Raw genomic sequence first — 12445 nt, forward strand, 5'->3', positions numbered from 1 at the left:
AGATTCTCCTCATCCTAGAAAGTAGCTATTGAGGGAAAACAACAGTCAAGCGGCTTGTCATCATACTAGTTCAAGAAAGAAGAAAATCAACCACAGCATCAAAATAATACACATCAGAAGTATTTCCAAGCCTCACACACGTGCCTCGTATGGTTCTATTCAAAGCAGTCAGCTACTTGCAGTGAAATGTTGAATATATAATCCTAGAGGCCCTGAGCAAAGTTGAAGCTTAAGGCTGGGGGTGTTCTAAACAGACAGACGATCTCAGAGCACCATCACACCATCATGATTATCTGGGTCTCTTCAGACACAAATCACACTTGCAGAACTATGGGAACAAGTTCACTCTGGCAGGTAAACAAAGGGTGCAGCTCAACAGCTTTCAAAATAGGCAAAAGGTCACAGACATTGTCTGTTCATAATATTTTTTCCAGAAGGCTTTACTCATTCACGTTCCCCATCTCTATACACCATCAAATCATCAATCATGGTAAGACAGAACACCAAAGGGAAAAAAAATAATTTTAAAATGCCTGATTTCTGTCCTTCTTTCCTTATTAATTGGTTGAAACTGTCATCCAAAGTGACTTATATTTGTACTCGTGTATACAGCAGGGTGTTTTACTGGAACAATCTGTGTGAAGTACCTTGCTCAAGGGTACAACAGCAGAGTACCTTATGGGATATGAACCCACAGAGCCCTGGCCGCAGCTCCACACAGCTGCCTCTCCTGGTTCTTCCCAAGACTCCACAGTCAATGTAATTTGGTCCGACATCTGACAACGGGACTGGGAAAAGTGTTGGAGGCTGATGTCGGTGTAGACCAATTTCAACATCTGGGAGTAAACGCATATTTCCCAGTTATTTAACAAAGTTCCAGTTTGGTTAACATTCTGATTTGAAGATCAGAAGATCACCCTCCAGTCAAGTTGTCCCCACATCAGAGAGAACTCTACTTGGATCACTGTCAGCAGGGCTCAGATGCCCGCGATACCAGGGAGCATGAATGTTAGTCTGATCTGCAATTAATTCCTAATCCAAATGTCAGAGCCTGCTGGAGTTCAAAAGACACTCACAGTACTGTAGCACAGGAGGTGTGTGTTGGTAAAACAGCACTGAACCTCTCTAATTCAGATACTTAGCTGGATTTTGTTACACCTTCGGGGACATTTGGCGTGCATGGGTGACCCTTATGCTACAGTAGAAATTACTGTTGTAATGCAGCAAACAAATATCTCAGTCATTTTCAGACACTAATTCTCAAATAACATAACAATAATCTTTCTTTACAACAAGTCAGTTCTCTGGAAGAATCACTATCCAGAAAGGTAAAATGCTACCTGCCATCTTTTGTAGCCCATCTATGAGGTTTATAAAGCTTCACTGAACAGACACAGTTGGCCTTTTTGTGCAGGTTTTGAGACTTGCACCCATGCAGTTGATTCAGATATTTTTGTACCAATTTAAATTAGGCCTCGCAAGCAAATTCCTTCAATATAAATTAAGTAGGAAAAAAAAATTAACAGTTGCATTTTGTGAAGGAGATAACCTTCATAAGCTCAAACTGAGCAGCAAAGTGCATTGTTAAAGTCTCGGCTACATTCTTAATGTACCTTCAAAGATTCAAAATTTGATTAAAAGTTTAAATACCACACTACCTACAGAGAACAGAGGAAACGTGGGTCAACCTTTGAAATTCTCACATTGTATTTTAAATAGAATTAAAACCTTTAATCCCAAACTGAGACACAACAGGAAAGGACATCATTTCCAGAACAGAAAGTCACAGCAAGTGCAAAGAGGACCAAATGAAACAGCAGCTTCAAATGGAAACACGATAAATCCCCCCACTTAACTGCAGTGGAAAACTACAAATTCCTTGGGCTTACCTTCCAGGACTGAACGTTTCCGCAAGCACTGGACTGAAGTGTGTTAAGTGTTTCCCTTTTCTATTTCTCAGTTTTCTGAGGTGTAACTTAAGAGGAATGCAAGTTAAATAACTAGGGTACAGTATTTCTCCTCTGTGCAGTACAAGTTCTGAAACAAAGTAGCATAAGCCTACTAAAAATCAGAACTGCACATTGTTGAAATCTAAGCCCTATGACAAGCTATGCCACAGCAGAGAAAAGGTCAAGATGAACAGGCAGCTTAAAAACACTGGAGAAGTCATTGACATTCTAGCTGACAGGTTAATAGTTAAAGTGAAGTAAACAGCTTATATCTATCTCATGCATCTGTTGCTTCATCAGCTACAATTGAAAAGAACAACGTCCTACCTGTGTATAGAGGACACATTGTTCATTGTTTTTTGTTGTGTGTTTTGGCTACACTATATTACTTCTGTTGGAAAATGAAGACCTTTGTTTTTTTGTCCATGGCTGTGGTGTCAGTGGTAGACGGAAGGGCCGACTGATCTTGGCTTTCCTGAACAAATCAAGTCAGCCTGCAAGGTGAACATTTATCATCCCCAGGAAGCTAAATTCCTGCTAGAGAGCGCTTCATGCAATCCTGAGCTGGAAGGCACACAGCTCATTGTGGCCTTCTGTACTCTAATTCAACCCCTGGTTTTAGTAAAGTCATGAACTTCTATTCTTTCATCCAGAGTGTACTTTTCCTCATTTACAGGATAAATTTTGTAAGCATCACAAAAGGTAGGCACAAGCTCTCATTTAATGATCCATTGAGTAAAACAATTTTCTATTGATTTTGAATCGATAAGTGAACTGATGTGCTTTAAAGGTTATTTTCACAGGCAATCACTTACTATACGACTTCTGTCATGAACCAGGATTGAACAAGCCCTACTTTAATTTTGGGTGAAGACGCCTTTTATTTTGTTTGAAAAGGGCAATGAGCAGACACAATAATATGAAAGGGTTTTATATTGTATACCGTAACTGATCAAACGGATACACGTGAGCAGGGCCTATTCAAGCCTCAACGAAGGATGATTTTGGATCAGGTAACTACAAACTGTTGCTGGTCTGGCAAAATTGAAGGTGTGACACTGATGGTCAAACCTTCATAACTGTACGGTACACAATCAAAACTCACAATTTAGACCTTTCCTTTATTATGGAATGAAACCTGAGTGTGTATGATATATAAACAGTTAAGAACCTTAATTTCAACCAATGTCGCCTCAAAACAGACAATTTTTGCATTATCACTGTATTTCTCACCTTCATCTGTAGTTGTGACAAATGTACCCATCTTTAAAAACAAATAAAACAAGTCTACAAACATCCATTAGAATTTTCCAGCCTGTTCGTTTCAAAAACTAAAACCTTTCTCCAGTTTGTGATGAGAACCATGATGGATAATTTCTTTCTTTCTGAGCAGAAACCTTCTGGCTCATAGTTCAAGCGGTAGAAATCAGCTGGGACAAAAAGCCAAAGATCACCTTTCTTTTGGGAGAATACAGCAGAAACGGCACTCTCCGATCTGGAAATGACTTGAGAAAACATCATGATGGAGGGCAATCAAAAGCGGCAAACAAAATTACAGAAAACCTATTTGAATTGTACATTTAGCACTTTCTGGCATCATGAATCCCAAATGGAAGGGTCCTCTGACACTAACTGAAGGGGCTCTCCCCATGCTGTACACCTTGTGCTCTGACAGGGGTGTGCAGTCAGCCTTTACTTTCACAATCCCAGTGCTGTCTGTGGTGTGGGGTTTTGTAGAATGGCTTAGCAGTTTATGGAACACGGGTCTGTCTTGGCCTTGCCTGCAGAGTTTATGATTCTCATGAGACATCGTCCAAACTCCTCTAAAATCATCCTCTCCGCCACTGCCTGAGGTCGGTGTGATAACTCCGCTCTTTCCGCCTCTTCAATCAGACACTCGCACGTTGCCTCGGCAACATCTTTGGTGACAAATGTGTAGGGCAACCTGCAGGCACACGAAACACTGATCAATGCTTGTTCTGATTTCTGTTTACAAATACATTTGTTTCAGGGAAAGGACAGGTAACTTTAAAGATAACCTGAAGGGAAAAAAGCTGCTGTGCTTTGGCTAGATGTCTTATTAAGTACCCTTCTCTAAATATCACTAACATTTAGTAGACAAACTGTATGCAAAGTGCAGAAGACAAAATCATATATAACAGGTCAAACTCATTTTTCTAGCATCAGATTAAACCCTGGATGTGCTACATTACAAGCATTTTAATTTACAGACCAAGTAGTCTGTATTGGTTTGGCTGTGAACCCACTGACCTCACTGCAAGAGACCAGCAGACAACACTATGAGCTAAGCAACCTTTAAGGTATTGCTTGATATACAATTTGAGGTTTTAACAGTAATTCAGTTTGTATGTCAATCACATAATCCATATTCATGACTGCATAATGTCGTTTCAAAGAAACGGAAGCCTATCAAATGAAGGTATGGATAAATACCGGACTTAAAAAGCCTTGAAGTACGGAATGTACAAATAAAGCTCATTTTACTTTGCAGGTTAGGTGCCCCAGCCACTTCCTATCCCACTGAGGCTGCAGTAGTTAATTCTAACTTGCTCACTGTCAAATGTGAAGACATTCAAATTTTCACCAAATTCATTTTCGCTTCTGCGGGTGTGTATGTGAACCTAACAACACAAATGAAGTGCATCCCTGACTGCAAGCCCCTTACTTACTTTCCACCCCCGCTGGTGATGGCTGGTGTGGTTCGGGTCAGCAGATCGGAGATCTGGGACGATAGCTTGGTTTTGGCCGCCGTCTGCTGCTGCACGCGGACCTCGGCCGCGTCCGCCAGGTGCATCAGAGTCTTCCTCTCTGGGCTCTCCTCGAAGTTCTTACAGCCGATGCACTTGCAGATCGAAGAGCACATGATCTTCGCCTGCATCCGGGCAAAGGTCAGATTAACAATACAATGGGCCTCCTAATTAGAAGCCCTTTAAAAACAGATCTAACATGCTTTCAGTGGCATTGAAGAACAGGAGGAAGGGTTTGAATTTAACCTGAAATCAATCTATTCGCAAGGCTAAATTTGAGTCTTTATATTACTTTATTTTGATATTAAATATCATTTTTAATCTGCCCCTGGAAAAACATTCTGATTAATATTGTGTGAAACAGTGATTTTGCTAACCAGACAAATTAAAAGCTCTAAGCACAACAGGCTATTCGTTTTATTTAATTTAAGAGGGGGTACTATAGCATCCACCAGGACTATGAGAGCGATAGTGCCGCAGCTGTTCGGGAATTCATGCGGCAGGGAGATGCACAGGGCGGAGACAGTGATCTCACCTCATAGCACTCGCAGTAGTTCTTGAGACAGCCGGATCTCTTGCAGTTACAGCCCTTGCTGTGCCGACGGTCTGACTCCCCTTCCTTCCCTTTCCCAATCTTCGGCTTGAAAGCTTCGGGATTTCGATCGAGACAGGCCTGCAAATACATCGAGAGCGCCGATCTTGAGCAAGAGGCATGCAAAAAGAAGACTACAACTACAAATGTTGCACTTTTAAACGGGCAAAACAAATTATATCAGCCACGCGCTTGAATTGAAAGGTCTTTTCACAGGGGCTGCCAATTGGCTCCCACTGTGAAGAGCTTGCTCACAGTGCAGGTCAATCCAAATAGAGCTCAGCCCTGCTGGGCTGAGACTGGACTAAGCCACTAGCTAAGAGTGACCAGATTAGTAAGTTGCTGGATAAGCACTGCTAGGGCTGGGTGTCTCGGGCCTGCCCCGTAACAGTGGCCCGAGAGTCCCATTGATCCTGCAATCCTCAGGACTCCCAGCATGAAAAACGCTGGACGCCCATGAAAAGTGCAGATTTCAGAAGACTGCATGCACTGTCCTTGTCTGCTCAAAGGTGCTTGACAGCTATAAAACTGAGCTATTTTACAATTGGGGGAATCCAAATTTGTAAAGAAACAATAAGACAATGCATCAGTGAACTTAACATTAATAAAAAGTTAAAGGTACTGTATTAAAAATAATTGTTTCAAGCATTTACCCAGTTTGCTTTACATCCTATTTAATATCAACTAATTGATGTGCATGTGCAAGTTTCCAATGACCAAAAAGCATTTTACTGTACTGCCAGCTCTTTTTCTAATGGATTTACCTTAATTGCCTTCAGCCGCTCAGTCTCGTGCTCAAGGTTGTTAAAGCAGTTAGTGCAGTTACAGTTATTACAGAACTCTCCATTCGCAAAACAGTCACAGTACCTACAAAAACAAAATGGCTTTTGATCAGAACTCTTCAGATGGGAATTTAGAGATAACTTGTTTCCTCTTTCAGGCTATCAGGTGCAGTGATGTCTGTTAAAAAAATCTCTAGTTCAGTGAACCACTTTTCATGACAAAAGCGGTATAATAATATAGGCTTGGAGAATGAATTAACTTACAATTTGAGGCACTGCGATTTTGTGCAGTTACATGGTTTTCTTGGTCTGGACGCAGAATCCGATGGAGACAACCTGCGTTCCAATAAAAAAAACAACAACATTTAAAACAAAAACATAAATCCTGAAAAATCTGTTTTCATTTAAGAAGTGTCCTAGCATTAACAATCAATCAGTAAAAATCATGACAGACGTCACACGCAATTAATACTTTGGTAAGTGATTTTAACATAAAAAATTTAAACCACAAAGCCAATCTTTAAAGATAGTAAATGTTGCCCTGTAACGTGCCTCTAAAAGATTTGTTTGAAATTAAAGGTTAAAAAACTCAAGGGACTTTCACTTTGTTTCAGATAGATAACTCCAATAACTAGATAAATCCAATTTACGGCTTAATAATAACACGGATGAAGACTAATTGTATTAACAGGGGCTGCACATAACTTGCCTGACATGAACTGACTGCCCAAAATTCTACCTGGAAGCAAAACTAAGTGTCCAGCAAATTTCACATGGAATAATGCGTCTTCAAGTATAAGCACGTCTCTAACAGTTAAACAAACTGATCCAACTGTGCCTGCTTTTTAAAAGTGGTTTGTCTAATCAAGACCCTGTTAACACCAGCAATGACACGGTTTTCTTCACTTTCCATGAGGGATGCTTATTGTGTTGTAGTAATTTGAAAAAAGAATTAGGAATTTGTCTTGGCTGCATAACAGGATAGTTGTCCATAGCACGTTATACAATATTTTAATGAGCATTAAGTTTAAGACTATAACTGTTCTACTAAGACAAATAATTAGCTGCCAAATAAAGTTATTGAACATTTGGGTGCATGTTGACTGTTAAAAATGTATCTTTGCATATCTAACTCTTAAAAATACTGTTTGTGTTACAAGATATACTCAATGCAGATCAGTTACATGTGCAGGTAGCAAAAAAACTATAAACAAAACTGGAAATCCTGAGCTTGTAGCTTGTTATTAAAAAGACTTAGCTGTTTACATTGACACCCCTACTAGACAATGTAAAGAAACAATACAAGGCTAACAAAATGGACAGATAAAAACAGAGAATTTACATGAAGGATGGTTAAGTTAAAATTATACAGTAAAACCTGAATTAGAAAATTGTGTGACCAATATTGGTCACCACAAAAAAGACTGCTGCTCTTGATTCACTCCGGAGAAGAACAACCAAGTACATCCCTGGGCTTACAAGAATGCCCTAAACTGTGTTCAAGACTCAAAAGGTTCAATTCCTTTGGCTGATGAGGAGATCTGCTTGTGCTAAATTCTGATTGAAAAATGAACAGAACTAAGTCATCCCCATTTGAAAATTGACTTTTTTCATAATTCAGGGCTGCAATGCTGCTCAGCCTGACTCACCCATTGAGAGGCAACCTGGCCTGGGTCTGGATACCTGCAGAGGCCGCGAAACTGGTGTTGCTTGCTAAGGACACGAAGGTGGACTGCTGGAGCTGAGGGCAGACAGAGACTATTAGATCGTCCGTGCGGAGGGGCCTCCCGAGCAGCTCAACCAGGAAAGACGCAGACTGCCCAGGGGCCGGCCTGAGCCGCCTAGATGTACGACAACATAGACCGTAGAAACCAGACTGGCCCACAAAAACACACTCACCTGAATCGAGAATCGCCAAGGTCCAGAGATTCGCCACCGGTAGAAGAGGCATGTCGATAGACGAGGAGGAACACAATTAGCAACAGACAGAATCTAAACTGACACGCATTACACTTGCACATGGAGAAATATTGTAAATACTGTAATGGCCATGTGAATCTTTTGCATTGCTGGCATTACGGACCTTTTCTTGCTTCAGGTTTAAACAGTAGTAAGCAAGTCTGTAATTGGCTGTATCTGACTGAACAAGTGGGAGGAGTCTTGTGTTGAGATGTGTCCGGGATCTGTGTTCAGTGTTTCAGAAGAAGCAGTGGGAAGTGTTTAGTGGAGAAACAACTGGAATTACTTATGCACCTTTTGTGATGTTTTTCACAATAATGTGGCCAAGTATTGTCCCTTCCATTAAGCGTTTTATTCAGAGGTAACAAGATAAAGGTTCTTCACAGTAACTGGAAATGACAGCTTTAAGAGTTGAATAATTATTCAATTATCTTCAATTGAAGATATAGACAGAATATTGCTCAAAAAAGGGATTTAGCATTCAGATACTCTTCCGCTAATTTTTCATGATATACAATTTATTACCACCTTAGAGAAAAGGCTGGTATGGAGAGCTGAACAAATCATTATTAGAGAGCATCTTAATAAAGGTAACTTGAGCCCGACTCCTAAATAGGAAGTTCCTGCAATTAAAAGCCTGTGATAATTGTGATGGAGAATAGGGGAACAGGAAACCTTTAAGTGAACTGTGCAAGACAAAATAACACTAGACAGACTAAAATTATATCAAGTGGGATGTGCAAATCTAAATAAACCACAATAATGACAAAACAAGCAACATATCTGGATGACTTAGTGTGTCTTGAGGCAGTCCACATTAACAAATCCAGGAATAACAACGAACAAGTCAGATATATGTAGGGGAGATATTCCTGTTCTTGAGTTTAAGAATGAACACCCAAATCTCAAGAGTTCTTTATTTAAAAACTGTTTCCTATATAATCTAAAATCTGACAGTGAGCAAGTTAGAATTAACTACTGCAGCCTCAGTGGGATAGGAAGTGGCTGGGGCACCTAACCTGCAAAGTAAAATCTAAACTAAAAATGCTCAAATCTTCCAAGGTGTAGATAAAAGACATGGCAGGGCATTGTAATGGAATAAATTACAAGTTTATACATTGCAAATAAATTATATTGTAGAATCTATAAGAGATTCATCTACATAGAATAATACACAGCATAAAATATAAAATATAAAAAACCATAACATTGTCATGGAATGAACTGCTGGTTGGGAAAGTTTAAAGCTGCAAACATTTAAACACTCTATTCGTGTACATCTGTCAAACGCTACAGGAAAAGCAATAAACCAGAGGTGATGCATTCCATACCTCCTGGCGTTAATATGGCGTACTTGCCTGTGTGACATACTGAGCTGGTAAGACAGCATAGCCCACGTTGCCTGTGCCCGGGGCTGGTGCCAGGACAGTTCCTGGGGGCAGGCTGGTTAGATTGGGCTGAATCTGAGGTAAGGGAGTTGCTGGCATGATGAGCCTTTGCTGTGCCTGGCTGGTTGTAACAATCTGCGAAGTGGCGTTCAGAGGCTTAGGGACCACCTGCACCGGTGGAAAAAAAGTGAAACCGCACGTTTGAGCACATTTCCAAACTGAGGCTTATTTTGACTGAAAACGAGCTTGAAGCACAAACAACTGGGAGACAATCATGATTCCCGAAGAGGAATACAGTTTTACGTAGAAACCGGTCTCTGAACACGCCCCGATTCAAACTGCAGAGCCCCTTAAAGAGGTTTCCTTACTTTATTCCATTAATTAAGGGGTACGTATCCTAATTCCCAATAAGTGGGTCATCTGTAAATCACACTGCACTTACATTTTTACACTCCAAAGGTTCATAAACATCACAAATCAAAACACACATCTTCCTCACACTATGATCCAGTGGATCTTGTCTTGGGTTAACCACCTGTTAAGATGCCCAGGGGTTTGAAAAACCGCACATCTCACCTGTTTCACGGTCTGCGCAGGAACAATGGGAACCGACATTCGGACTGGCGTGGTATTCACCATCACTGGTTTGGCTGTGGGAATCATATTGCATGTGCCCGTCATTTCAATAGCTGATTAAAGAATATCTGTTATGTCTTTATGGACGTTCTGCGTGATTATTTTAGAACAGGAGTCCTGAAAATTCGCAGACGAGTAAAATACGACTAAAGAACCCAGTCCGATTCAAAGACTAAAACCCTGATGATGTGATACATCTGCCACTTTACACAACTTTTGCCCTTGACAGCTGTACAATTAGAAATGATTCCCTTTCTACGTAAAGGGAAAATGCAAAGGACATAAAAAATTGCCTTCATACATTCAGGCAGCTTTATTTACAGGTTAAACTAGCATCAGCTCAAAGTGTTTTCTTTTGTCAGTGAGGAAATTTAGGAAGGTAGCAATTCCAGGGAAGACGTATAACCAGTAGGATCTAAATAGCTTTGTGGAACAGCTGCTAGCTATTATAAATATACGTCTTGTGCCAAGAACAGCAAGCGGCCTCAGACCAGCAGTTATATATCCCCTGCCAATTAAACAGTGACTGCGGAAACAGCAAATCAGGTTACTTTCATTTGTTTTCCGAAGACTCAAGTGGCTGAGATCATCTGAAAAACGTCTAGTCTGAATCTTACGACCTTAGCAGCAAAAGTACTGATCTACTTCTTTTGTGGCAAGTCATTCAATAGGGTTTAATAATGGGTGGGCTAATTATAAACAGCTATTATTCTTTTAGGATCCAGTGAGCCGTTTCAGATACTGGTATTTATATACTGTGTAGAAGCATTTCTGATAAAGCAAGATTTCCAGTTGTTAATGGCACAATATATAAACTACAAATGTTTCACTAATGTCTAAAGATCAGTATTTAGCATCTACATTGGGTTTCTCGTATACATAATGATAACACCAAAAAGCAGGAAACTTCTCACGTTTTGGGTCTTTGTATTCATTACTAGTCAGTTAAAAAGCAAAAGATTCCCTTCCTAATTTTTTTCCCTAATGCAGTGCATAAACTCACAATGTAAACATTATTGCCCATCTGTAGAAAATGGGTAAATCGTTAAATAATAATTCTTAAGAGATGGGTGCTACAATTCAGTGGTAGATGAAGTGGTTCCTTCAAATATGTAAATGTTTTTGGATCCTTTGCAATAAAGAGCACTATAAAAATGCAATTAATTATTATTAATTACCACTATTGTGGGGCACTGGCTTTGGACATTCTGGTTCAAAGAGTGCCACCTACTGGTCCACTGAACCTACAGACAGCAGCAGCTTGGTTTTATTTAGAGGTCTCCCATCCCAGCACCGACGAGGCCCAGCCTTGCTGAACATCAGGCTAGAAAGGGGCAGCACTGGTGTCAGCATGTCCAAGTATCTGACAGCACAATCTGCTTCTTACGAAAATCTCCTACTGCTGCTTCCTCTGGAGATCTCGAGTAACACCGAGAACAAGGTACACCGTGTACTGAAAGTGCAATAAATGAAAATCTTCTATAAAAAGCAAGGGGCTGTAACCCTATGCAGCTCTGCACATGCTTTAGTCAGACTGGTAAAGCTTTTTGCTTTTTCGCCTGTTGCTATAGCGATCCTCTTCCCACCGCCCGGTGTGTGAAGGCCCTGACCTGTCTGCAGCGTGTGGGAGTTGGTGCTGGGGCTGCCGGTCTGCGGAGAGCTGCTGGCCGTGGAGGCGGTGACCAGGCGCACGTAGTGGAACCTGCTGCCCGGCACCTGGATCTGCTGCACGTTGGGCGAGGTGGCCAAGGGGAAGATGGTCTTGAACTGTGGGGTGCCCACTCCTCCTACTGCCACCGTCTGGACCGGCTTCACTGTCTGAACGGGGAGGAAAGGGATCAGCCGACCAATCAAGTCCATCAAGTCAATAAAACTGCTTCAGTTGTTCGGCACGGACTGCGAGCGAATTAAAATGGCGCTTAGTGCACCCAGAGAGGATAACCGAATAAAGAATGCGGTTACAAAGAAAAGCTCATCTTTTAACGAAAGATGTTCAGTAACAAAGTTATGTTTAGTCATTTGTTTTTATATTCTAATGTCAATGGCTGCATATCTGTGAATGTGTAAAGAGTGCACGGGAAATTACTTAAAAGCTGTCAATGTCTTTTTTTTTCAATCTAAAAGAAAATTACTCAGTCACCTCTCCTTCCAAGACATTACTGGGCTCGCAGTACAGGACAGAAACCCAGCTGACATTTGTGCTCTTGTGAATTGAAACCGGACCCATCCAATTCTGAAAGATTCCTGAAGGCTCGGAGCCACTGACTGTGACCACTCCTAAACAGCCGGAGCCATAAAGGCCAAACCACAGTCACCTCGAAAAGATCAGGGCAACATCGAGGGGCCAGAGCCAAGCAGGACTTCTCAAGGC

General features: G+C 41.0%; 1 protein-coding gene across 8 annotated transcripts in view; it reads right to left on the reverse strand.

Annotated features, from left to right (window-relative positions):
• Positions 1-2652: 2652 nt before the first annotated feature.
• lin54 (lin-54 DREAM MuvB core complex component) overlaps positions 2653-12445 on the reverse strand; it is a 28549-nt gene continuing 18756 nt past the window's right edge. For all 8 annotated transcript variants that reach the window (XM_088629269.1, XM_088629271.1, XM_088629264.1 and 5 more), the window contains exons 6-14: positions 11685-11892; positions 10015-10088; positions 9409-9606; positions 7741-7832; positions 6356-6427; positions 6074-6176; positions 5253-5390; positions 4640-4842; positions 2653-3894 (exon numbers count right to left, since the gene is read on the reverse strand). In XM_088629269.1, the coding sequence (XP_088485395.1) occupies positions 3693-3894; positions 4640-4842; positions 5253-5390; positions 6074-6176; positions 6356-6427; positions 7741-7832; positions 9409-9606; positions 10015-10088; positions 11685-11892 (1290 nt within the window). In that variant the 3' untranslated portion in view covers positions 2653-3692. The remainder of the gene's footprint in view (positions 3895-4639; positions 4843-5252; positions 5391-6073; positions 6177-6355; positions 6428-7740; positions 7833-9408; positions 9607-10014; positions 10089-11684; positions 11893-12445) is intronic.

The sequence above is a fragment of the Lepisosteus platostomus genome, chromosome 4, assembly GCF_059453375.1.
Source record: "Lepisosteus platostomus isolate fLepPlt1 chromosome 4, fLepPlt1.hap1, whole genome shotgun sequence".
NCBI lineage: Eukaryota > Metazoa > Chordata > Actinopteri > Semionotiformes > Lepisosteidae > Lepisosteus > Lepisosteus platostomus.